Source organism: Rissa tridactyla, chromosome 11 (assembly GCF_028500815.1).
Source record: "Rissa tridactyla isolate bRisTri1 chromosome 11, bRisTri1.patW.cur.20221130, whole genome shotgun sequence".
Taxonomy (NCBI): domain Eukaryota; kingdom Metazoa; phylum Chordata; class Aves; order Charadriiformes; family Laridae; genus Rissa; species Rissa tridactyla.
Window position 1 is genome coordinate 18,711,879 of NC_071476.1, and position 26,659 is coordinate 18,738,537.

The 26,659-nt window shown below is 51.2% G+C and overlaps 1 protein-coding gene across 3 annotated transcripts in view; it reads left to right on the plus strand.

The window, feature by feature from the left end:
• FGF18 (fibroblast growth factor 18) overlaps positions 1-26,659 on the plus strand; it is a 77,819-nt gene that overhangs the window by 39,442 nt on the left and 11,718 nt on the right. For all 3 annotated transcript variants that reach the window (XM_054217400.1, XM_054217398.1, XM_054217401.1), the window contains one exon: positions 16,907-17,013. In XM_054217400.1, the coding sequence (XP_054073375.1) occupies positions 16,907-17,013 (107 nt within the window). The remainder of the gene's footprint in view (positions 1-16,906; positions 17,014-26,659) is intronic.

A 26,659-nucleotide genomic window follows, 5' to 3' on the forward strand; every position in this document is an offset into this window, starting at 1 on the left:
GTGAAAAATAACGAAGCTCCGAAGAGGAGAAATTGCTGATGCATGACGCTCAGAAATCTGGAAGAGTCCAAAAAGGGAGCTGAAAATACCCCCCCCCCCCAAAAAAAAAAATGACTATCTGTGGCTTGAACGAAATAGTGTCCGATCAGCATTCAGAAACCGCTGAATTCAGGCCGTTCCAATACTGGCATTTTCCAGACTGCCTGCCAGTCGGATGCAGAGGAGAACACGTGTAGAGTGTCTGCGGTCTCAGCGCTCGCAAGAAGGGGAAGGCGAGCTGGAAGTAAAGGGAGTGAGAAGACCCAGTGAAAAAAAAAAAAAACCCATTTTTTTTCTTACTGTGAGGAAGAGAAGGGGGTGTTGGGGTTGGAGGGAGATGGTCGCGCGGCTGCACTCCGTGAGCATCCCTTTTAATGAGCTGTGCCAGCAATAAATAGCGCACGCTTTGGTCCCTGATGAATTTTAAGTATTTTCTGAATGCCCGTAACAGGCAATTCATGCCATTATGGTGACGTAGGAGGCTGAGACCTTCTAAATACCTCCTGAGCTTTGCCTCCCTGTCTTCTGCTGCAGTCGCTTTGGGGATGTGCCTGTCCTTTGCTGATGCTACCTGAGGGGCTGAGCTTGAAGAATCACTGGGTAGTGCTCAGATTTATTTTGCCCTCGTCTCCGAGAGCCAAAATGAGTGCCTAAGAGGCCTTCTCCTCCTCTGCATTTGCAGCTGCCAAAAAGGACGCTTTTCTTCCCAAAGCAGTAAGAAAAAAATCCCGCCATCTGCTGTTGACCCTGCCTTGGCTGGAAGGATCCAGCCCCAGGTAGTGCCGTGGAGAGGAGTCCTTGTTCTCTGACGCGGCTCGGCAGCTTCTGTTCCTCATCCGAGAGCTGGGGCTGGTGGGACGGAGGATGGTGACACAAGCCACTGGGGTTTAAGCATATGGTGGGCTTGGGATCCTGGCTTCAAGTTGACGTGGCTGGTACGGTTTGGTTTATACCTGATGTTCTCAAGTGCTTTTGGAAGGAGAAGCAGAAGAGGGAACGGGTGGTCGGAGGGGAGCTCTAGCAGCAGGGGGCATCACCCACAGCCGCTGGAGGCGGTGAAGACCTCAGCGTGGAGAAGCAGCAGGGAAGGGCTAAGAACAGGACGGCACGTAAACACCAGGTAGATCCAAAAAAATAATGTCCAAATGGCCTCAACGCTTGGCCTGGGCCAGCCATGAGGCTCACAGGGTGTCCGTGCCCCCGTGCGGTGGGGGTGTGAGGGGTGTGCTCGCCACAAAGCCCCTGTTGCTGCTCTGGCAGGTTTTCGCAGGGGTGAGGTTGCTGTGGGTTCTCAATTTCGCATCACGCATTGCGCCGAGGCAGAGGGTGAACTCCGCAGCTGCTGAAAGCTGGGCTTGTCCTGTTGGGGTCAGTGACGTGGTCCCGGGTTCCGGCAGCAAAGGAGCTCGCCTAAAACGAACTTCGGTATAAAGCCCAAATAGCATTTTCTGCTGGTTGCGTGGAGGGATCGCAGGGCTGAATCTCTGTTACAGCCGAGGCCTGATTATCCTCTGCCCTACCCTCGTGAAGCTCCGCCGCCTTCAGCAGAGCCCTTCCTGGAGCTCCTGTGTGAGGCTGAAAGGAGATTAAGTGCCCAGCAGTGCCTCCCATTCCTCCTGTGTCTTGCACCTTTGTTAAGACCTTGCATTTCAAACCATTTTAGCCGGTGGGAGGCAAATCAAAGCTGTTAGGTTTTAGCCGGTGACAATGGCGGGGTGCTGCGTGGTGTGCGGTGACAATGGCGGGGTGCTGCGTGGTGTGCCCGGCCCCTTGCCTTTGTGCGACGTTTGCTCAGCGGTGATTCTTGCCTTTATTTCATTTGCTTCTGCATCTGCATTTGTAACCGTCTTTTTTTTCAAGTTAAGTTGCTGGCTGGTGACTCATTAGGAGTAAATAGGCAAGAGGATATTGACTTTACACCTACTAATTTGGGGGTGCTAACAAGCAAATGTAAGAGCTGCATAGTCACCGGGTAAATTGTTCCACCTGGGAGGACCGGAGGAGGGGAGATAAAAAGCATTGCAAAGGGGCCGCGCTTTTGTGTCTAGCTACTAGCCTTGCTTGTTCTTGCAACCGTAGTGAGTTTGGGTGAACATCTGACAGCCACCATTGCTGTAACCTGTTTTGAGCTTTGCCAGGATTTTCTGGCGCCGGAACTCTTAGACCCGCGTGGGCACGAGAAGAAGCCAGGATCCTAATTAGAGGATGCTAAATAGGTTCGCTCAGAAATGAGGCGGCCTTTCCGGCGGCTGGTGGAACAAACCCTTCTTCCTGCGGCATATGCGAGCGCGGGGCGGAGGATGAGTCAGGATGCGCGTCCCTGCCCGTGCTGGCGTGCCGCGTGCGCTGCTCGCGGGAGGGGGGGGTTACAGACATGTAGTAGCTTTAACATAGGTACCGACAGCGGCAAACATCGGCGGGGTGGGATGGCCGTTAGGTAAACAGGAATTGGTGCGGATCCGTGGGCTGTGGCTGCAGGGATGGTGGAGGCTCGTGGTCACGGCCATGGGCATTGCCATGGGCAGCTCGCTCCTGCTGCTCTCAGTTTCTCTTGGGACCCCAGTCAGCGGGAGGTGTATCTGTCCCTCTCCAGCCCCATCTTGGACACAGTGACCGCGCACCCGTAGGAATGCTTAAATCGAGACCAGGACGTCAGGTTTCTCGGGGAGAGCAACCGGTTGGAGGGGAGCTGGGGCACAGCTGGGGAGCGATGGTCTCTAGCCCTGATGGCCCTGCTCTGAGCCGAGGGTTGAGCTGGATGACCTCTGGAGAGCCTTCCCAACCTAAATTGTTTCGTGGTTTGGAGGGTGTCTTTCAACACTGATTATCGGAACGGAGCTGGCAGATAACAGCATCACTGGTCCGTCGCTTTGAAGGCGGTGGTTCTCCTTTGGATGCATTGAGTGGGACCCGCAGGAAGTGTCTGTTTGTGGTTTGTCCCTCCCTTTTCTCCTTGTGTGGTTTTTTTTTTTTATTTATTTTATTTGTACTGGGATTTTAAAGAATTTACATTATTTAAGAAATTGGACGTAGGCGGAGTTTTGCATTCTGCCACTTCAGTCCTCCTGCCCTCTCCCTCAGCTCGGGGGTGACCCGCTTGTAGCTGCGAAGATGAGACCGTCCGCACAAGGGTATGTAAACCCTTGGGGTTTAGAGTTTATCTTACGAGGTGTGTGCTGCGGAGTGCCCCGGCAGGCTTTGTACCACTGCAATAACCAGTTTGTCATCTCTGCTCCTTTCTGGCCACGAATCCGGTTTACCGCGTACTTTGAATGGGAGGAAGGAGTCCCCAGTCCTGCTGTATCCCATCACTGGCTCCCGCTCTGCGGCTGTGACTTCCAGCCTCCCTCCTCCTCCTCCTCCCCGGTGCCTGACCTGGCTGCAGCCAATATCTGTCTCTCAGCAGGAGGAATCCGAGGAAACGCGGCAAACTTCAGCTCCTGGGGCTAAATTGTTGTGCTCTGTAACAGCAAACTGTGTTGAACTAATTGACAACCGGCTTTAAACGTACCCTGATCAGGCGAATACGCTGATTTATTTTTTCCTCTCTCACCGAGTGTTAAGCGGCTTCCAGCTTGGTTTCCTCCCCGAGAAGTGGATAACTCATCCATTGTGTAGCAAAACTGATGGGCAGTTTTGACCTCTATACAATCCTTTCAGTATGTTGAGGGAGGAAAAGAGTTTCTTACGCTCGTATGAATGTTTGACCACTTAAAAAAAGCAAAACAAAACAAAACAAAAAAAGCCCGACCCAAAACCGCACACAACAACAAAAGATGATCCGTTTTCTCTGGATGTCTTTGAAAGAAGCTTAGTTTAGAGACAGACTGGAGGGAAAGGCTATTGATTTTGTTTGACCTCCAAACAGACTGCGGTCAGTATATTTTCCCTGTTGGAAGCGGTTCAGGGCTCTGAATTTCCGTGTCAGCGTTTGTATGCTGAAGCGCGCTGGAGCTTTTTGCTGCCGCTTCAATAAATAGCAAGCTGTAGGGCAAGGTAACGCCGGTACGGATGTATTCCCCTCCGGATCTGCCCTTCCTTTCTTTTTCTTTCCCATATAACTCGGCCGTGTCGCTGATGAAGCGCGTACCAAGTCCTTTTCACCGAACGTCACGCGGGTTAGTGGCTTAAACCGGGACTACAAGCAACAGTTTTGTAATCCATGCTTTTCCCAGTGCTGAGCCGGGTCCTTTCCCGGCCTCTTGCCTGCACCGGCACCCGGTTGCCCTACCCGGCGAGGAGGGAGACGCCTTCCTGTACGCAGAAATAAATCCTCTAAAAAATACCGTCCCTTCTTACCCTGCTTATTCTCAACCTTTACACAGCCTTCCTGATCTGCGCTTAGGTCTGCTGCAGCGAAAGGGAACATTCTGTTTGGTGTCTCCTGGAATACTGGAAGCGCTCTGCTGGGTACGGCTCCGCGTGGGTTTGTAGGTGTTCTCGTAAAATGGCTTATGGCAGCTGATGTGCCCCTTCTCCGGCAGCCGCCTGTCAAAGAGTGCCTCCAAGGGATGGAAATACCTCTAGGACGCGTTGATTGTCAGGTTTCTAAACGAACTTCTCGGAGGTCATGCAAGATGAGCAGTGCCGGTCGGCACCTCTCTGGGCCGAGGTGTCGACTGCGTTATCTCCTCCTAATTGAACAGTGATGCTCCTCACGGCGTGTTTTGGGTTTGTACGCCTCGCGGCCAATTCAGCACAGCAATTGCTGCTGTCGGCACCTCAAAGGGCAGCCCGATAAACCCACGACCGCGGTGCGCGCAGGCTGTTGGACACCAGTCGCTGAGCTCCCCTGTTGGCTTTGGCGGCATCGGCTTCACTTCTAAGCCAGACGCACAGCCGTTCGTCTTGGTCCTAACGCTGAGCCCCTCTTTAGAGGAAGAGCTGGTCTTCGTTGCTGGTCCCACGTCTGCTTCGAGCTGTGTTTTGGGTGCAGGGGGAGGCAGCTGCTGCGGCTGCGCGGGAGCCCGCCGCATCTGGGGGCTGCTGATAGTCACACAGCATCAGTTTCGAACTTCGGCGCCTCATTTCCCCGAGAGCGATGGCCCCCTGCGTCCCTAAAAACCTAACGGCTGGTGGGAGACGTATTTGCGCCGCCTGTGCCAAGTCAAGCTGAGGTTGCGGCCTGCGTAACTCTGGTGACTCCCCGGAGCGGGACTTTAAGGGTTCCCCAGAACCTTTTCTGGCTGTCTTTAGCCCAAACCCCCCTCTCCCTGTGTCTGAATATTCAATCACATTAACCCTTTGCAAACGGCTCAGCAAACGCCTCCGAGAGCGGTGAGAAAGAGAGACCCGCAGCCGTTAAACACAAACCTGAAGGCAAGGAGCCGACGGAGGGAGACTGCGGAGGCGATGGGCTCTCTCCCAGCAAGCCCCCGGCCCCCGCAGGGTCCCATGGGTGCTGCCCACCAGCCTCCCCGATGGGTGCTCCCGTCTGCCCCGGGTACGGCTGCTGCTAATTATCCCTCCGCTCCAGTTCCCGAGGCCTGCCTGGGGTGCTTTACTACTCGTTATTACTAATACAGCAATAATATTCGTCAACCCGCGACTTGTCTTGGGAGCAAATAGTCCTGGGCTTGCAGTCTGAGCACAGACCGGTCTGCTTGGGTATTACCCACCTCAAGGTTATCAAGCAAGCTTCGTTAATTAATAAGCAGAAAGTTTTGCCAGAGCCTTGAGGTGATGTGTTGTTGGAAAGTTGTTGGAAAGTTGTTGGAAAGTTGTTGGAAACATAGGTAATCGCTGGGAAAGCGGCAATGCTACGTGTTACCCTATTGCAATGGCTTCCATAGGTGGTCTCCCCGACGTTGTGGTGGTGGGTCAGGAATATGACCGTTTCTTGTTAATGATCTAAATCAAAGACTAAGCACGCGGAGAAAAGCAAAGATGCCCTTACTTTTTAAGTGCCTGTAATCTGTTTCTAAGAGCTGGGTACCAAAATATCCCTTTGATTCTCAAAGGTAATTGTACCTCTTAATTAGCTGGAGGAAAAAAAAAAAACAACAAAAAAAAAACCCCACAACCAAAACCAAACCCACAGCCTGAGATCGTGCTATATAAATTATAATTAACCCCTTGGCACTGGAAGTTGAGATTTCCTGCCCCCGAGCACAAATGCAGAACGCATTAGCAGCACTTAACGTCAGGCGCTCTCGCCCACCGCAGCCGAGGGGTCAGCTGCCTGCCCCGTAAATACTGCTGCGCTCCCAGGGCTGGTAGGAAAATGGCAGGGAAACCGCGGCAACCCGAGGGGAAGCACGAAATACACCATTTGAGGATGTTTGAGCCGGCTTTTTTTGGTTTTGTTTTGTTTTTTAATCGTTGCAAATGCCCCAGCAGGAAGGACAACGCAGAAAAAAAAAAAAAAAACAAACCCCAACCAAACCCGAGCAGGGTGAGGAGCCGGGAGCAAGGCGAGGGAGGCTTCCCGGCGAGCGGTTTTGTTAGCCGACATGGCTCGTTGCCCGGCCGTGAGAATGGCGCTGGGCGCTCCCGCCTCGCGCACCTCCAGCGAAATCATTGTCTGGTGCCAGACACACTCGGCTGTGCCTCTTGTATGCCTAGCGCGCCGGCCACCCACTGCTGTCATTCACCAGCATCCTGCTTTTTTTGTCTCCTTTTCATTCGGCCCCGGCCGGGGGATGAGCGTTAACTCTTCCCACCGGAGGTGGACCTGCGGCGATGCACCGGGCCGGGGCGGCAGGCGGCAGGAGGAGGGCAGCGCGGTGGTTGCCGTGGAGAGGATGGAAGCTGCTCGCACCTGCGGCTCTTCCCGCTCCCCTCGTCCGCAAAGGGTCTCTGCTCACTTTGTCACCTCGGTGGAGGGCCAGGCCTGGTGGACACCTGCATTTAGGGAAAGCTTTCCCCACCAGGAGCTTTCTTAGTTCAAGTTTAGCCGGTTCCTTTGCTCCTCTGAGGTCCTGGATGGAGAAATGACTCTCTTCTGCCAAGGTCAGTCCCAGGGTGGCTGGGCCATAAAGCCTTGGCGGATGAGGTGGTGTTGGCCAAGGGCTGTCTCTTGCCCCATGGGTTGTGTGGCACGTCCTTGGGCTCCTTTGTGCCAGTGGCTCTGGTGGAGAGGGGTGTCATAGAATCATACAATCATAGAATGGTTTGGGTTGGAAGGGACCTTAAAGAAAGACCTTAAAGAAAGACCAGTTCCAACCCCTCTGCCATGGTCAGGGACACCTCCCACTACACCAGCCTGCTCAAAGTCTCATCCAGCCTGGCCTTGAACGCTGTCGTGGCCACCAGCAGCTCCTCCAGCAGCAGCGGTGTTCGGCTGAGCTCCGGTGGTGGCAGCGAGCGTGGGATGACTTGGCCACCTTGGCAGGTTTCTAAGGTGGCTTCGTCCTCCCGTGGCGAAGGTGAGGGGCGGCCCTGCTTCTCAGGCTTGGCAGGGAGATGCGGCCATCAGGACTGCCTGGAAATATTTCAAGTCTGCTACGTATAAATAGTGGTGGGGAATTTCTGCCTCCTGTCTGCTCCACAGATTGCAGAGGGAGATAACGTAGGAGAGTAGCAAGGTGTCCTGGCCGGAAGGAGGGACGTGCCCATGGGCATGGGCTAGCAAGTGCTGGAAGGAGGGTTTGTCCTTTGGGTTTGTCTTTTATCTGTTATGTCTGAAGATTTTTAAAGTGAATTATGCGCTGATTAAAGAGCTGGCCGAAGAGCCCTGATGTGATGTGCTCCCTCTTTAAACCCAGAATACCCCAAAATAAGCTCTTAGAGGTATTGCCCCTTTTCTTTGCTGCTCTTGTTTATAACGCCACAGATGATGAGGACCGGCTTAGTTCTGTACTTGATTTACTTTTTATATTAAGATTTGACACGGGTTCTCCTTTTCTTAATCCAAACACTTATGGTTAGAATGCAGAATTATACTTGAGATTTTAAAAGTACCTTTATTAAAACGTAAAACTAATTTTACGGTTCTGACAGGTCTTATTTAAATACCCAGTGCCAGATGCCTTTTGTCCCAAATGACTCTAGGAAAAAAAAAAAAAAAAGACTTTTAAAACTTCTCATGCAATTAAAATGCAGTAAAAGGCAAGTAAATAGTCTTACCTATGCTGTGGACTGGGGGGTAATAGTTTAAGAAAAGCCACGTGATGAACGCGTTTCCAAAAATGAATACATGAAACCGAGGGCACTGAAGGCAGAGTTAATGGGCTATCTGATTTTTCTGTTGTTATTTCTGTTGCCGCTGCTCTGAGAATAGTTGAAAGAATTGTGCTGTGTCTGCAGGGAGAGACCTTTCCGAAGGGAGTGATGCAGGGGACCCTCCTCCGAGGGGCTTCACCCGAGGGACTCGCTTTGGCTGCCGGGGGTTCCAGAGGACGTGTGTCCCCAGGTGCTACAGAAGATCAGTTCTTGTCCGACTCTTTCAGCCCTCGCCCCAAAATAATCACGCTCTCGTACTTTTATCGGAGTGACAATTTTCCGTACTTCATTTAACGATACGTTATCTTTTATTTGGCCGAAGTGAGCTTCAGCGGCGCAAGCGTTAAAAAGTCCATGTGTCTTCGAAATTGTGTTTGCGTCCCTCTCTAAGAGCAAACCCTCTTTAAAATCTTAAAACCTAGAGGAATTTTCCCCAAGTGCCAGAACATTTTTTTCGGGTAGGTTGCGCTGCTGCCTCCGCTCCGCTGGGTTCCAGAGCCACAAGAATCCCGTTGAAAACACCGGAGCATCTTGTAACTTTATTTTCGGCGTGTTTTTTTTACTTGCTGGAAGAAGGCAAAGTTACAATGAGCCCCTTTGAGAGAATGCGCGAGCATGCTTCTAAACCTATCCGTAAAATTAATTGTCGTAATTTCAACTTTTACTGGCACGGAATAAGAAACCTGCTCGGTAGAACTTAACATCAGGATAATCTTAATTCAACAAACACTGCGAATGTTTTTCCGCGTTTCTCCTGATTTACCCCCGTTTTGGAGCACTCACAAATACAACAGTGGATGGACTAACTTCGGGAGTACGTGAAACCATCGTGGTGTTGGCGTACCGGGGGGGGGGATTCATGTGGATTTATGTGTTTGGGACTCCTAGGTAAGAGGATATGGCGGTGCGACCATCACACCTTCTTCATCGCTGAGGATGAGCAGCCAACCACCAGGTTGCCCAAGAGAGTTGGGCGAGCGCTTCCGAGTAAACGTGGTCTATCCTACGCTGCTGGCCAAGGATAAAGCAGCGTCGGAGAAGCAAGAGTACGTGGGGTTCCCATAGTTGTCTTTCTCCACTTACTGTCATTTTGGTGTACATCAGTATTTTTTTTGGGGTCCGACTGAGACTGGGAGCAAGAGAGTCAAAATAACTTCAGCAGGGTTTGTCCTTGCGGTAATTCTAACCCTCTGTGGGACAGGGAAGGTTCACGCTGTTTCCAGCCCCAAGAGACTCCGGTGTTTTGGATGCGTTTCAGCTAGGTGCTCCGGGCCAGGTTCGGAGGTCCTTGTCTGTTGGCCTTGACTATGTCAGTAGGAATTTATTCAAATGAGAATGATCAAAGACAGCAGAGGGTTTGGCCCTTTATTTTTCATTTTAGGTGCTTTTTCAAGCATAACAGAGCTTCTGAGCTGGGTTTTTTTGTGTGGGGTTTTTTTTTTTTTTTTTTTTTTTTTTGAGGCTCATCCCTCACTAATTCCAGACTCCGGAGCCTGGCAGCTTGTCAAGCAGTTTTCCTGCCTCTGTAGAAATACTGTCCACTTGAGCTGTGTTTGGAGGCAGCAAGACACCCCGGTGAGATAGAGGAATTTCTGTGCTAACATTTCTTAACGTTTCTCTTTCCAGCCCTGCTTCTTAGTCAGTGCCAGCGCGCAGGTGGCAAAGTTCAGCGCAGAATTTGTTCGCTGCCGCTCCCCGTCCCGGCGTTTTTTTTTTTTGTTTTTTTGTGTTTTTTTTTTTTTGTTTTTTGGTTTTTTTGGTTTTTTTTAAAGCACGCAACCTATCGCCTCCAGTTTTACTGGATCTTGTCTAAATAAGCTTATTCGCCGTCATTGAAGCAACTGCCAAAATATTTTTAGTGTCTCTTATGGTGAATTATGTATGAAACATCTGCGAGAGGCCAAGTCTGATTCCCCGCCGCTTAATCCTGTTTTCTTAGATCTACAAATGGGGGCAAACGGCTCCGTGTCAGAATGACAGTATTTTACATTCATTTTTTCACGTGGGTGAAAGATGACCGGACTCTGGGTAGCGCAGGCTTGGGCCAGCAATATGATATTTATAATTTTCACGTTGTCCTCGGGTATTTTTTTTTGTTTTGTTTTTGGTTTTTTTTTCACAGAATCAGGGATTTATTAGATTTTTAAGTTGGGCGAAAATCTCTAAGACCTAGTTTGATATTTATCCCGGTCTTACGTCAGCTAAACTATCAAACAATTTTCATATGCAGGGACTGATAGAAGGCCTCAAATTAGCGAATTTTCATTCGAGCTTCTCCCAAGATGCGGCGAATAGAGTTAGTTGATCGGGACCGTGTCTGGAAGCTTTGTCATCCTTCAGGAGCCCGGACAGTCCTGCGAAGAGTACTTATTTCTTTCAGAATCTCCTTTTTTTTCCTTGATATTGCCATATCTGTCATCTCCTCCCGGGCGAGGAGGCAGGCTCGCCCCGAGATGGTCCCTGAGATGCTCGGGGAACGCTCAGCATCAGCATCGTTCCCTGGGCATGTTTAGTTAGCCACTGCTGAATTTTTGGGGCGGGCGTCCCTACAGGCGAGACCGCTGTGATGGTGTGACAGGCTTAAACAGTGGAGGTTTCAGGAGCGTGCGAGTGATATTTTACTCCCCAGGCGTCTCGGCGGGGTTAACCGCTGCGGCGGTGTGCCGTGCCGTGCCGTGCCGTGCCTGCTACGTCTGTCCGGGGCTGGGGACCCGGGCCGGGCCGGCGTGGCTGGCACCAGCGTGGGTATTTCTGCCTGTCTTGGCCTCGTGTCATGGAGACGTGCCCAGTGAGCGCCGAGGGGATTGCTCGGCATCCCGGGAATGGGACAGGACGCCTTCGGGGTGTCGGATGGTTGTTCGCAGATGAGAGGGCCTGAAAGCGTCTCCCGGGGAGTGAAGCTCTTACCAGCTAGCGCAGAGGTGAAACCCGGAGGAGGGTGTCCCAGAGTGCACCAGGAAGGAGAACTTTAGCCCGTGTTTCTCTGTTAAAAGTGCCGCGATCCTGCACTTTTCTCCATCGCATCAGGCCCTCGGGTACCTCGCAGGTTGGCAGGGCAAGGAGACGGCCCTGGGGGGGGTGTGTGTGTGCGCATAAGATCACACCTCCGTGTCCGAAGCCGTGCTCCCGGCATGTCCAACCATGCCGCCAGTGGCAGAGGCAGGACCCTGAAGCTGTGTGGGGGTCTTTATCAGCACTCCAGGGACTTCCGATGTGTGCGGAGTCCTTTGTGTGAGAGTATTTGCAGGATCGGGTTGCTGCACTCTAAGTGCCTTTGAGGTCTTTGCTGCATTATAGATTTTCTTCTGATGTCTCCCATGCAAATATTTAACCTGTCTGGTTCCTGAGTGCTACTAAGGCCGTTACGCGGGTGGCAGGTTGTCTCTGCAGTCTGTCCTTTGTTCACGTGGAGCCCTCAGTCCTGCTCCCCTTCCCACCCCAAAATCGGGCATGGAGAAGGTGGGGGCCCGGCGCTTGGCATCTGGGGATGCGTTGACGGGGCTTCTGCGCCTCCAAATCACGTCTTTTTCCCTAACTGCATCAGCTGACCAAATAAAACATATGACATTTAACTGAGATTTAAAAGCAAACCTCCTTTAGAGAGATGGCATTTTTAAAAGCCCCCTCCTCGTGCGTTCCCCCTGCTCTGAGACCAGGTAGTCCCCTTGCTTGGGCAAAGCTGTGCCTTGAAAAAGAAAATACCTGGAGCCTGGAGCTTGGAGCTGCTCTTACTCCGCCTCCCCGCGACCATCCCTTTTAATAATTTGACGTACATATCCTGCGCTCGCTCAAGACAGACTCGCTGAGCTAATTGCCGCGGTATGCGGGTCAGAGCTCTGCCCTCCTGAGCACCAGCCTTTTTGATTTCGGTAGTCGCTCCGGATTTGCACCTGAATAATTGAGAAGGGGGTCGGCCTGCATGGGTTACAACTATTGAAAATGGCACGCTTGGGAGGGAGAATACAAGCACGCAAACAAAACTCGAGGATGCAGCCTAGATTCCCTCACTTGTTCACAGCCTGCAGGCTTGATTAGACCCTCCAGACTTTACCTAAGTTTGGCGTCATTCCCTCGTTATTACATCATGGACGTGAAGTAGGGACAGGGTCATTCTCTCCTGTGTCGTAGTCCCGTCCGGGATCCCCGTGGGTTTGGCAGGGGGCAGGCTGCGTTTGAGCAGGTTTCAGCTATTTTAAGCACCCTTGGCCGTGCTGGGGGGTCCCACTGAAACATTCAGCCTTACCAAAGAGTAAATTTTACTCTCTCCCGTCGGATGGGATGTATCCTGGGACCTTTGGACGTGGGCTTCGTCTGGGTTCACAGCATCAGAATGACTAAACTGGAAAGCCGCCGTCCATCACAAACGCCGCGGTCCCAGCCCTTGGTGCGTCTCTACGTCTTTCTTCTTCATTCGTTAAAATGGTTTGAAGTGCCGAGAATGGTTTTCCCAACTTTGTAATTGCATTAGGGGGAAAAAAAAAAAAACAACCCCAAACCAAAAACCCAACAATAAAAGCAACAAAATGTCAGTCTCCTCTGAGAGCTTTAAACAGGAAATCTGTTTTAGCTGGCCTGCTTCAAGATGCCGGTGGGCAGCGTAAACGGCTAAAAAAGGATGGATAGACCCGAAGTATCCAGTCCTTCTGCGCCTTCCTTGTGTTTTCCCCTTTATCTCTTCGTTTATCTGGAACCGGCTGGCGCTTAGGCTTTTGTGATAGCTGTATGTAAACCTCCCGCTTCCCAGGTGCCCCTCTTTCTCCTTTCTTTCCCCATGCTTTTCTGGCTCCCGTCCTCCCACTCCCAGGAAATATTTGAAAGATAATTTGGCATATTTTCTGCCACCTTCGCCTATCTCCCTGACTTCATGTTTTCTTAGCTGGAAGATAGCTTTTCAACATATATATGTAATCCTTTTCACCTAGACATGTGAGGAATTCCAATCTCTTCCAGTGGGAGTTTTCAGGAAGGTTTAGGTTAAATGGGCCAATAAGGCAAAAACATGTAGCAGAAGATCTCACCCTCTAAAGACATCTTTTCTCTTTAGCTCTTTCCCCCCCGCCCCCAGCCTTGGAAAATATATCAGAATATCTAGCTGTCAAAGAATTTAAACAATAATACCTGATCTGAAGGCTGGAGCGCAGGGCTTTTGAAAATAAAGATCGTAATCTCTCTCCGGTGTATCCAGGGACTAAACGGAGCTGGAAGTCAGGTGTGCTGAGCGGCAGGCTGCCGCGGGGACGCTGCTCCAGCTTGGTGGGACTTATTTTACCTGAGCTCTGGGTGGAAAAGCCCTTGGCTTTTCCCTGGCGCTTTCGTTGCGGCGGTAGCATCTTTAGCGTGAAGGCGAACGAGACCGCAAGCCGAGCTCAGCTTGCCGTTATTTTAAGTCCCGTTGGTGGTGACTGAGCTCTTCTGCCGCACGCGAGTGGGGTGGGAGACATCAGCAGGCTCCATCCCCCAGAAACTCTTGGTGCAGCGTTCAGGACTAGGATTTATCCCAGCTGATTTTAAGCTGACGAGGTGTGTTATCTAAGGTCCCTGTCTCGGCTCCGGCGAGAATTTAGGGAGATGGCTGTTGTAAAAAGGAGAATCAGCTGCAAGGGGTGCCACTGAACCCAACCCTAAAGCCGCGCTGACACCTCTTGTAGAAAAAGAGGTCAAGGATCCCTAGAAATAAGAACACATTTCCAGCGTCTTAAGCCTCGGGTTTTTCAGAAGCGGGTACTTAGGGGTGGCCTTAGCCTGGGCTTCGGCAGCTGGGGTCACGGCGGGGAGCAGACAGCATCTGCCGAACCCCCTTCCCTCTGCTCCCCACTCCTAGGGGTCGGGCGCCAGGGTGATCTCGGGGGCTCACGAGCCTCCCTGGGGCGCTGGGCTGTGGATGCCGGTGTATTTACTGGGGTGGGTGTCGCGCTGGGTGCTCGCCCATCTGCTGCTGCTGGGTCCGTGCTGCGGCATTAGCCCGGGAGGGATCTCCACGCCGGCGTAACCTTTGCAGCCCGCAGGAAAGGTGACTTCCATTTAGTTCTAAATTATGACATTATTTTATTAGATCTTTAAACTTTATTTAAATTCTTTATTTAAAAAGGGGGAGGAAGGTATCATATTTTAATTAGTAGCGGTGTCAAAGGAGACCTAGATTAATTATTTGAAATCACTCCATCCAGATGGTTTTAATTTGCACAGCAGGGAACCGGCATCTTTTTAAGGTGATATTTTTCAAATTAAAATCAGCTTGGATATTACTCATACTGGCTGCGGAGCGAGGGGGTGGGGAGCGCGAGCTGGCGTGCCCCGTGTTTGTCCGTCCGAGCGCGGGCTGCCGGGGGGGACCCTGCGCTGGAGGGATGCGGGTCACCCCGCGGATCGAGGGTCTCACATTGGAGTGCTTTATCAACTTCAGCTCCCATTTTGGCTGGCCAAAACCCCTGTGGGATATTCAGCGTTATTCGTAGCAGCTTTCGTGGCAGCGCGGAGGCTGGCAGGGCCGGGGTTGCCTTGCAGCTTAGACGGGAACTTGCCGTCTCCTGTTCCTGCGAGCTGTGGAGCCCTCGCTTGATCCCCTTGGGTGGGTGGCCCCGGGCCTGTTTGCGTCCCTGGGTGGGTTTGACGCTGTAGATCTACGGGCAACTCCTCAACGCTCTGGGTGTTGGCCGTGGTTTTTGGGCCAATTTTTGGGACTGGCTCCGTAACCTTCCTTCGTGCGTGGGCTGCTGCTCTCCCCGTCTGAGGGTGACCATTAGTCCCCTCTAAGGCCCTTGTTCATTTGAGGGAAAGACCTTTCACGGTCACCTCTTTCAAGATAGTCCTACTGCTGGCTGCTCCCTGGTTCGTGGCGTCTGAGCGGCCTCCCTGAACGTGTTGAGGCAGGGGGCATTCACCAAGTTAGGTACCACGCTTATCCTCTCCCCCTTGAGGACCCATCTTTGACCCTGTGCCATCCTCCCCCATCCTGGCGCATCTTCATATCCTTTCTGGCTCGGGCGGCCCTTCCTCACTGATGGATGTGGGTTGTCGCTGCTTCGATGCCACCTTGGGAGGTGTGGAGGGAAAGCCCACGGCACCCGGCCATCGCTGGCAAGCTGCCCTCCACCGCCGATACCCAAAAACGTGGTGCGTTTCTGAAAGACCGCGATAAATATCCGTGTTCATGCCTGATTGCAAGTAATACTCTGCTGTAATACAGGCATTATCCCACTCCCTGTCAGAAAGAAGTTATTCTTTAAATTTCCCCTGTGATAACAGGTTTTACAAATATATCTAAACAAACGTAAACAGCTAGTAACTGGAAAAGCCTGAACTTGCATATGTGACTGAGCTGCAAAGGGAAAACTCCGTTTAGGGCCCTTGTGAGTTAAAGGTTTGTGATATTTGCGCTGCCGCGGAAGCCAAAAGCTGACTTTACAAGTGGGAAAAATATTAATGTGTTTGAATGAAGCAAACTCCTATTTCTATCCCCACGGCAAACCCTTCGAGCGAACGTATTTGCTCTTAGACGGTTTTAAAGTTTGAAATGTGAATGCCAAAAAGAACGTGCCTTTTTGCAGCACAGATCAAACATTCTCCAGAGTTTGGCAAAAGCCGTGTTTCTACGGTAAGGCTCGGCTCTTACGAGCGTGAGTATTTCCAGAGCCGAACCGTGGATTTGCACTCGCTGACACTTACACATTCTTGCATTGTGTTTCGACCATGTCTCCTTTCTCCCCCTCCGTATCCGAGATGGATCTGAACCAAAATGTCCGGTCTGCCCGTTCCTGCCTCCCCGGGGAAATTCCTGGAATCCGAACCTCGAGCATGACTGGAATTCCTGTTTAGATCAGAGGCGGAATGAAACGCTGAATTTGGACGTGGCTAGGTTTTCGGGGTGATGATGGCACGCTACGCCGCTTCTGCAGATATAATTGTGTCGAGGCAGGTGGTTTATGGAGGCGCAGCAGAAACCTGTCCTCTACCACGGCTCCTGGCGATGCCGCAGACCAGCTCTGGCCTCAAGAAACGTGTGAGGCACTACAAGATTGGCCATATCTCTCCCAGCTAGAGCAGGAGTCACGGGCCTGGACTGCCAGAAGGCGATTAGTGGCCTCCTGGGAACGTAGCTAGACACACAGAGGACGTCGGCGGGGTGGGTGTTCATCAGAGAGAATGAGCGGTGCTGAATTTCTCTCCTGCTAGCAGTTGCGGTGATCTTCAGGAGATCACTGCGATGTTTTGCACCACGAGCGTGTGGCTGGACCACTTCTGTGAAGTGCTTGAGGGCTGCTGGCTGCGGGGAAAGGGTTTTCATTCTTGTCCTGCTCATCTTTTATTTTCACGAGAAGAATAATCCATGTTCCTACCCTCTGAGAACCCTCCTGCAGCGTGAAGGAGAGCATCCGGCTCTGCACTGGTGTTGGGGTTGGGGTGGACTGATGGACCACGCGCACGTCTATCCGTATTTTGTGCTAAATCTGGAGCATCTGGCTAGGAGTCAGTGGAGACGTGTCACATCTGCACCTGTGACCGAGCCTGGAGCTCAGCCCCCAGGTCAAGGTGGTTCCTTGGGTTGTTCCCTTGCAGAGCATCCCGGCGCGGTGGGGGTCAGGTAGAGGGAATGGGACAACGCGCTGATGAGCTTTGCACGCTGGGACTTAATGGGACCACACTGGTAAACGCTTTTTTTTTTTCTTTTTTTTTTTTCTTTTTTTTTTTCTTCTTCCTTTACAAGCCCAGCTTCTAGTGGAAACAGACACTTTTGGCAGTCAAGTCCGGATCAAAGGGAAGGAGACAGACTTCTACCTTTGCATGAACAGGAAAGGCAAGCTCGTGGGGAAGGTAAGTGTTTCCTATTAATTCATTTGTAACATGAGTGTTACCTTCAGCAGCCTCCTCAAGGCTGTAATGATGTGTTCGGGCTTCGCCTGTCAGCCCCAAATGAGAAGCAGGAGGGGAGGGGACGTGGGGTTTCCGAGCCCTCCCTCCCGCCCCCATAAAATCGAGCTCCGCCGCCAGCCCCGGGCTCCTCCGACGGCGCTTCGGATGCGGACGGGTTGGTGTTGGCGTGAGACGGCATCTCGGCATTCCCGGCGTCGTGGCCACCTCCGCGATAAATTCCTGACTTGGGCTTTCTTTGGGGTGGAATTCCAAAATAAAAGGGGAAGCGGAGCGGGGTGCCGGGGAGGTTGAAGGCAGCGCACGGCTGCGCTGGGTGGTGAGCTGGAGGATGCTGCGGCAGAGCTAATACTGGAATCCGAACATCCTACTGGGGCTGGGCCTCACGGTTCTAGCTTTGCAGGAATCTTTTATTACTTCGGATCCCGGCACAATGGAAGCATGTAACAAATTACAGCGCGTTCGCCCATCTCGCTTAACTTCGTTGCTGAAGTCGTATTTTTTTTTTTATGGATTAACTTGTTTTCGTAACTTAGGCGGTCCTTCTGTATTGTTGGCGAACCTAGAAGCTTGCTAACCAGGCAGGAGCTCGCGGAAAGCTAAAATATAAACAAAAAATAAATATAAAATGAAACATCTCAGCCCTTGAAGGCCCCCCCTCCTCCGCTGCCCGCGCTTTGCACCACCGGGAATTAAAATCTGGCGTCTTTTGCGGCTGTGAAAAAGGGAAGCCGCGTTTTGTTTTGAGTCGGCGCAGCCAAAGCCACGCTCCCAAACAGAAACCAGAAACCAAATTGCGCCGATGAACCAGTATTTAGTTTCGTGGTCCCGAGAGTGACGCTCGCGGGACAAGTGCCTTCCCCGGAGGATGCCTCCTGCCGGCTTTTCTTTTCCTCAGGAGCGGGGCGGATGCTGCTGCCGACGCTGAGCCCGCGTTGTCCGCAGCCTGCCCGAAGCCGGCAGCATCCGGCACGTGGCTCAAAATCCTTGCGGGGGGTGGGGGTGGGGATTTGGAAATGGGTGCTGCCGGAGGGTGGGCCCGAAGCAGCCGGTTCTCCCTGCTTCCTGCTCTTCTGCGGTGCAATTCCTGCCCGGCGCGAGGCACCGTCGTTTGATCTTGGGCGAGGAACTTTGTTTTTTGACCGGACTTAGACCTCTCAGGATACACGTGGATGTTTTTGAACGTTGCACTGAACCCAAACCTGGCCCTTGGGTTTGGTGTTTCCCCCCCCGCCCTTGATTTTCCATCCGTTAAACGCGATAATAGCATTTTTCCCTGAAACGTTGTAAGGATAATTTTGTTAATGTTTATGAGGTGCTGATACCGCAGTAACGGAGACCTTAGAAGCGCCCGAATTAGGTGGGGTAAAATGAGCGTGAAATCTTACCTTTTTCTTTAATAGACCTTACCCCCGGGTGGAACAGTGCAACCCACATCCTTTCCTGGTCTGCGCCGAGTGTCCGGGAGCATCCTGGCAAAGTCAGAGGCTGGTTTTCAAAACATACAGTATATTTTGGCAAGATTCGCCCTTCGATTTGGCCCATTGGGCACCGAGGCAGGACAGTTCCTTTAGCGCGTTACCTTTCATAGAGCGTAAAGCTTTTGTTTTTGGTTTTTGTTTTTGTTGTTTTTTTTTTTTTTTTTTCTGGGTGTGCTTTTCATAACGTTGAGTTGGCAAATGGTTTGTTATATAAAAAAAAACCCAAACCCAACTAAATCTATTCTTGTAAATATGAGCCTTCCCACCCCAGACTGCTGACAAGTTCCTAAACCAGCCGACCTGAGCAGGAGGGGGTACGGAGCAGAGCGTTTGGAAGGAAAATGTTCCAGACGCGTTGCCCATATTAACAGCTTCTCATGAGCGAAAAAAGAAAATAATAGCATGTCTTCTTGATACCAAAGAGTGTGGTTTTAATTAGTATCATAGTTTCAGCTCTTTCTGCGGCAAGAGTTTGAGGGAATGCTTTTTAGCCTGAATGCTCTAAACAGCTAGTAAACCCCAAGGAAAACAGTAGATAAAAGTTACGCCTGGGCTTATACAAATATTTAAGTTCAGTCTGGGGGTGGAGGGGAATGAAACCCATAAAGTGATTGTTTCACGGTCGCCCCGGTATGTTCATTTGGCAAGAGAGGAGCCACGGGACCAACCCGGGTCTTTTTCTCTCCTCATTTCCTATTGCCTTACACTGCATAATCCCCGACAATACCAGCCTATGCCATCTGGCTTTGTTCTCCTCCTCACTCAGCAGTTTTGGATGCCCCCCAGTTGAAAACCTGCTTCGAATTTAGTCCTTTTTGTTTCCCATAATCACCTACAAAGGGTATTGCGGACCGGAACAGGTTGTCGGTGCTCTCTCTGGATCTGGTGACGCACGCAGGAGCTCCAGGGCCGCGGCTCGCTCCCCACCTCGCAGCCGGTTGCGTTGCAGGCCAAGAGACTAACGCACGGGGCTGAGAAGAGCAGCCTTTGCGTCTTTTCATTTATTGATCAGAAATTGCGCCGACGCCAGCGATTACGAGTGGAGGCCGTCTGATGGAGCTTTCTCAGGCGCCCCAAACCTTGGGTTTGCTCCCTCCCTTGGTTGTTACCACATGCGTGTTCCCAGCCAACGTTGGCCAACGGGCTCGGAGGTGTTTTGGGCAGGCTTCTTGCTTTATTTATTGTCACAGCATGCAACTTGCTGAGGTCACCGACGCTCCGCGTGCTGCTTATGAAAACTGGAGACAGGGCGGGTGTTGTACAGGGAGTGACTTTTCTGTTAAAGGCCAGCAGCACCCGGGGAAAACAAACTGGATTGTTTTTCTTCGTTGATTCTTGGTGTTGTGTTGAGGAAGGCCCAAGAAAGGTTTCATTTTATTTTTTTCCTTCTGACCTTTTTTTTTTTTTTTTCCTGTGGGATTTTGGTGCCTCTCTTTATACGCCTGTAGCAATTGTAGGTCCTGAGTTTTCTGATTTTGCTGAAGTTATCTATGGACCACTGAACTTTGTGGTGGAATTGTATTACAAGGTGAGCGATTAAAGTACGAAAACTCGGAACCAGGAATACTAGGTGCTTTTGTTAAAAACGTTTTTGCCTTTTTTAAAAATTGTTGTTACTGTTTATTATCTGAGGCTTCTTACAAACACGGGGGAGAAGAGGACTGAAAGGTCCAGCTCTCCTTCCAAGGAAAGGTACAATGAGACTTGGCCACTTGTGACACGACACAGTGTGACTGGTCGCCTAGAACGCAAGAACTCTGAACGTTTGCAATAATTCAGGGTCAGGGGAGAAGAGGAGCTATAATGGTCTCTTTGGAAGAGCTCTGAGTTTCTAACTGTGGTTCTCCTGGTGAGCCCTCCTGTGGTTTTTCTCTCTGCCCCAGCTTCTCTTATCTCGTGCGTTGAGATAAGGACGTCAATGAAGTGGGGACTTCATGTTTGTAAAAGGCTGTCAAAGATACGTCTTTTAAGTCTCCGGAGCAAGGAATAGCAGCCCTGGGGTGTGAGCAGGTGGCTGTTAATTAGTTTGGCCACCTCTAACTGCTCTTGCTGTGCCTGTCCTTACAGCAAGTTTGTGCTATCTAGAATTGCAGGACGCCGTGGAGATTTCCTTTCCCTGCCCCGTTCCAGTGCCCTCCTCAGGAGAGCATTTGCAAGAGGTCGGCGATCTCTGTGAAGCTTAAAGCGGATCTGTCAGCACCGTTAGGAGATGATGGAAGTCCTGCCCCTTACTTTAGGCACTGCCTGGTGGCTGCTACATGGAGATCAGAGCATCTCCTGGTCCCCCGACACTGATGCCAGGGAATTTCCCATGGGATCCCACAGTCTGGTCAGCACTAGTGATGAGGTTATAGCAGATGAGCACTCCCAGCTCTAAAGGCAGAGGAGGGAACAGGCCTGTTTTCTGCGCTGACCGAGGGCAGAGGAGAGTGGACCTTGGCTTCCTGCAAGGCAGGAGGAGAGGCTGCTTACTGCAGACCATAGCAAGAGAGACATCAGTTTTCAGAGCAAGATACAGAAGCAGGGAAGCTAAGTAATGACTGGAAGGAATCCAGAAGATTTGAGAAGAATGGGGAAAGAGCCAAGTGCATCTTCGATTTGATCCAGAAAGTTCTTCCGAAGATGCTCCAAGCAATCCCACTAATGTTCTTTCATGGCATGAGGTGGATGACATCATTTCCAGACCCAGCAGCAGGTTCTCTCTGTTGGTTTCATTCTGAGAACATCTCTCAGTGCACAAAGTCACTCCCTGAGCTCTTCCAGGAAGGAGAAGCGGGCGGTGGGTGCTGAAGCCGTCTCCTCAGGGTGGGATGGGACTCAGAGTGCAGGTGGAGTCGGGACAGTGTGGCGACTGTCAGTTGTGTGCTGTGCTCCCGTGTGATGCTGCTCCACATCATGTGGCTGTAACCTTGACCCTGTGAGTCTGTGGGGAACTGCCGCACCACTGTGCATGGGGGCGAGTCCTTCTTCTGAGGTAGGACGTGGCTATGGAGAAAACCCCAGGAACAGGGGCAGAGTTAGAAGAGTGATAGACAGAAGGGGGTCTACCACGGGTATCATCCCTGCCAGCTCTACAGAAAGTAAGAGCGGTAGAGTTGTATCCCGAGAAGTCCCTTCTCTTTACATCAGTTCATCCGCCTCTAAGAATTCAAGCCTGACAGCACCCGATACTATAAAATAGGTGATTTCCCACCAAATCCACACGCTGACCTGCACCATCTCTTTTTGGGTTTTCTTTCAGAAATCCTCAGTGAGCACGCTCTCAGAAAGTCATTGTGACAGATATGCATTATTTTTGAGAAAACATTTTAATGAGTTTGGTTCTATTTCTCCTTTTTCTACGCTTAATATGAGCAGTGGGGAAAAAGCTGTTGATTGAAAGGTAGGAACCCCTTCGCCGTTCGGGGTGGCTGAGGCATGGCTTGAGCTCGGTGACAGGTAACTCAGGTCCTTTTTGGGGACAGCTCTGCTGACGCCATGTCTGTGGCGCTGGAGCCCTCCCACCGCTCGCAAAGCACCGACGAGCAGTGCTGAGCTTGTGCCCTCGAGCACGGTCCAGCTCCCGTGGAGAAGCTCTGCCAGCCAAAGCGTGGCCGTGCCAGGGGCACGTCGTCTGCCCCGGGGGCTGGAGGTGGCGTGGCTCTGCTGGCTGCCATCACCTCTCCCACCCCTGACCAGCACCACTGTGCCCACACCACTTACATCATAGACCTGCCTCCAAGACGTAAGATTTTTTTTTTTATTTTTTTTTTTTCTCTGGTGCGATAACCGCTTTCCAAGCCAATATATTTCTTAATGTTACCAGAAAAGTTGCTTATACCATATGGCAAGGCTCTCTGTATTTTTGCAGGACAACAAACAAATTGTTGCTAGATGCCAGACTGCTCTGGCAGAGCTTTATCACTGATGCCTGCCAGCAGTAGCCTTTGGGGGATAGTAATAATTTGGGGCTGTTTACATTGCAGCTCTAAAATAGGGGGTTTCTTGAAGCATGTGTGTGTTTAGTCAGGAAAGTTGGCCAAAAAAGCTCTGATGGCGTCAAAGAGTGAAGGCGCTCGCTACAGCCCATGCATGCGGTCTTGGCCCTTTATAATACCTCTGGCCTTACGGGAGAAGAGGCGTGTTGTGTTACAGGAGCTCCAGGTGGTTCGGTGGGAGCCACGCTTTGCAGGACAAGGGGACTTACCTGGGTGGGAGACACCAGGTGGGTTCTCCAAAGCCTTATCAGTGTGTCTGGACCAGCTTTGTCATCAGTTGACTTTGGTCAAGGCTGAGGTTGAGCTTTCTCGAAAAGCTACCTTTGAAACACCGATGGTGGGAAACCAGGGGTCTGTGTTAGCCTGAGGCAAAGCGACTTGGGGATGAGCTCCAAGCCTGATGCCCTTTGCGTGCCGAAGTCCTGCATGGCGTTTGGCCTTGAGTATTCCCTGGTGCTTGCCTGCACCAGCCAAACGTACTGGAAAGACGTCAGGAGGTGGCAAGGGCAGAGGGGGACTCGGAGGTTTGAAGTTTGGAACTTTGATGCAGTAGACGAGGTGTTTGCGCTCCTCAGCTTGCGTATTTAAAACCACGCCTAACTGCATCTTGGATTTGGGGCAGAACTCTGACTTTCACAGGGTTTTGATGCTTATCCAGAATCTTTCCCGGAGTTGCACGGTATTTGGGTTGCTTGGAAGGGGCTTGTAAAACCTAACAATTTCTGGGGCTGAATGCTGAATTTGCGACAAAGACACGACCAGAATTAGTGGGGTGTCGGATTTAATAGCGTGCGTTTTGCGGATCTCTTCGTGACACATAAACTGTTCTGACTTGGCATCTCACGCCAAAGCAAAACTTGACATGGCTTTTGCTGGATCTCGCTCAGATCTCATTTTGGACCGTAGTCTGGTTCTTCACATGGGGTGGGATTGGTCCTTTTTGAAAGCGAACTGTTCCCAGGCTTTCGCTCCCCTGTGAGTTTGTTTTAGTTTAAGTCATCTAAATAAACGCCTTCAATGGAACCTGGAGCCAAGCAGCCTTGGACCCTGTCAAACTTTGAACAGGGACCTGATCCGAAACCAGCCTCAAGTGTCTGAAAGTCTTGAATCAGGGCCTGCAGGATGGCAAAGGTCTTGTAAGCAATGAGGTGGCAAACACAATTTTCTTTCGGTTGAGCCATTACTATCTTCTGCATTCACCTAATCAGGCTTTTTCCTGCAACCGGTGTAAAAAATTTTGAATTATTGTTCTGGGAACTTAGAAGCTGGCTGCTCTCGTGAAATTAAAAGCAGGAGCGGAAGCTAAACTCAGCAATCCATTCTCAGCCCCCGGATATCATGAGGCTTTTTGTAACACCTTTCACAGCTGCTCCTTTCCCGTTGCTGGGCTACCTGAAGCATCGCATTCAAACCTTTGTGGATGCTGGTGGAATTTGTATCGTCTGGATCATTTGTTGCAGTTTCAGATCTTCACAGTGCTGGAGATGTGTCAGAAGAGTTCCCCAAGGAGGGCTTGCTAGATGCTTTAATGGTTCAAAACTAGGGCAGGGCAGGTTTAGATGAGACATTAGGAAGAAGTTCTTTCCACTGAGGGTGGTGAGACACTGGCCCAGGTTGCCCAGAGAGGTGGTGGAGGCCCCATCCCTGGAGACATTCAAGGCCAGGCTGGATGGGACTCTGAGCAACCTGATCTAGTTGAAGATGTCCCTGCTTACTGCAGGGGGGGTTGGACTAGATGGCCTTTAGAGGTCCCTTCCAACCCAACACATTCTGTGATTCTACCATTCTATGTTATGGTAGGGATGTTGTTATCACGCAGTCTCAGGGTGCGTGGACACGATAATTTCTCATGTCGCTTCTTGGTGGGTGTAATGTGGTAAGAGATGGCCAGACCCCATCGTGCACCTCCCCAGGGGGCTGTGGTGGCTCTGCCCTCTGTTGCGAAGCTGTAGGCAGCGGAGGGATGGGGTGGTGAGGTGGGACCCTGAGGTGGGGCCGGCTGTGTTGCATCTGCACACCCGGCGAGCAGGAGCCCTGTGGCACAGCTCCTGTCCTTCAGCAGAGTCAGACGCCGAGCGGTACCCAGCTTTTCCAAGAGTCCCGGCTCTGGATGGCACAACCATGTAACGATGCCCAAGAAGCCATTTATGGTTGAGCCCAGCCAAACTACCTTCCAGTGTTTATTGCCCTGAGGCTGCCTTGGCGCAAAAGTGGATGGGCTCTGATGCTGCAGTGGCTCCTTCAAGGTGGTAGGAGTTTGTGCGAGCTCACTGGACCTTTGCAGTGTTAATATCTGCTATGAGCAACGGGCCTTGTCCTGGTTCTGTATTTGTGACCCTTTGCTTACAGCAGTGTTTTGCCCAGAAGTTTCTCTGGAGGTGGGGAGGACAGGGGAAAACGAGGTGACTGCGGGCAATGAACTCTGCGGAAGAAGTTTAGATGTTTTGTGGGGTTGTGGGATAGCAGGCGGCTGATCTCGGTGTTGCAGGGAGAGCAGGGGTCATTTTGAAGCTCCGTGCGTTCAGAAGAGGGAGAGCAGTTTGGTGGCTGCAGATAGACACTGAATGTCCTCAAGGCGGGGGAAGGAGGGACGGGAGGTTTTGCAGAGGGAAGAGCTGGGAGACACCGGTGATGCTTCACCTCACGCAGTGCACAAGGGGTTGAGGAGATGGAAGAAACGCCCTTACATGGAGAAGACCCCTTTAGTTCACAAACGGTTAGAAACCGCATCAATTCTTGACACTTCATGGCCTCAGGGTGAGTGTGTAAGCTCGGGTGCCAAAGCCCTGAAGGCTCTCTGAGCCAGAAGACTGTGGTACTCACGGCACTGCATGAGGAGGGAGGCTTGGGTCACCACACAGGCCGTTTACCGTCTTCCCTTCGCCGATGAGCTGTTAGTGCTGTGTCTACACTTCACCTGCATGGTCTGATGGACTTCGGTCATGGGTTTCATAAATGGAGCATGTCATTACGCACATTTAAGCCCACACTGTGGTGCTGAGGTTGGATTCGTATTTAGAATTAGCCGGGCAGAACGTTCACAGTGTTTGTTGGCCATCACCTGACATCTTATAACGGGACTATTGAAGGTCTGTGCTAAGTCCTTCTGTGCTGCCATCGGTTCTTGCGATCTTCTAAGCACCCCGCGTGGACGCTGATCCTCTTGGGCTGAGCAAGGTCAGGGGCTTTTGGTTTAGCCAAACTGTGGGTAGAGGAACCGTGCGGGACATGAGCTGTGAATCCTGTGAGCAGGGCTTCCTCGGATCGCAGCGGGAACATCCGAGATGGGATTGGTGCTTAATACATCATCTCACAGGCCAGGCCAGGTGGTCAAGAGGTCCTTGCAGTCACCATTTAGCCAGGTATGAACGTCTCCAGTTAGCTTGAGCTTCTCAGCACGGCCGCAATGCGTTAAGTGTCTGCTCTAAAATAAAGCAAAAGGTCCTTTTGGTTTTTTTTAAAAATAAATTTCTTCACGATATTGGTTTTATGCTAGGTTTTATGAACTTTCCGTCTGGGCTGTGTCTCCTCACCAGAGAGCTATGTAACAGGTTTATGTTTTATTTCCAGTGATCCCTCTTTAGCAAACTTCAACTGGAAATTCTTAAAAAGCACTAATTCCCTCTCTCCAATTGGAGTTTTGCGAAGTCGAGGTTCACAATGCAGACCAGGCTTGACCCCTAAAGCTTTTTCTTATCCCGCGGCTGGAAGCTGTATATATATATATGTCCCCTTTCGGTGGAAAAAATACCACCCTCTTGAAAGCTACGTGACAATTTAATTAAATCCTTTCTGTGTTCAAGGAGCAAGTGTCGCCACAAAGCTGCTAACACCCTGTGTTTCTCGGTGGCTGCGGCTGTGTGTCGTGTTGGAATATTTCAGTTCCTTAAGGTTAAACATTAATTAAAATTATTGAGAGGGGATCCCCCAGCCCTGGACGTGCCTCACCCTGTTTGGGTAGAGAGGGTGTGCTGTACGCGTCTTGTGCTGACACGTGCATCAAGTTGAATTTAATTGCTTTCCTCAGAGCATCTTATCTCCCAAGTGCGATTTTTGAGGGTCTGGAGTGTCTCTGTGATGAGGGTGATGTTTCTTCTGAATGTCGCTTTGCAAAGACACTGGTGTATTTAA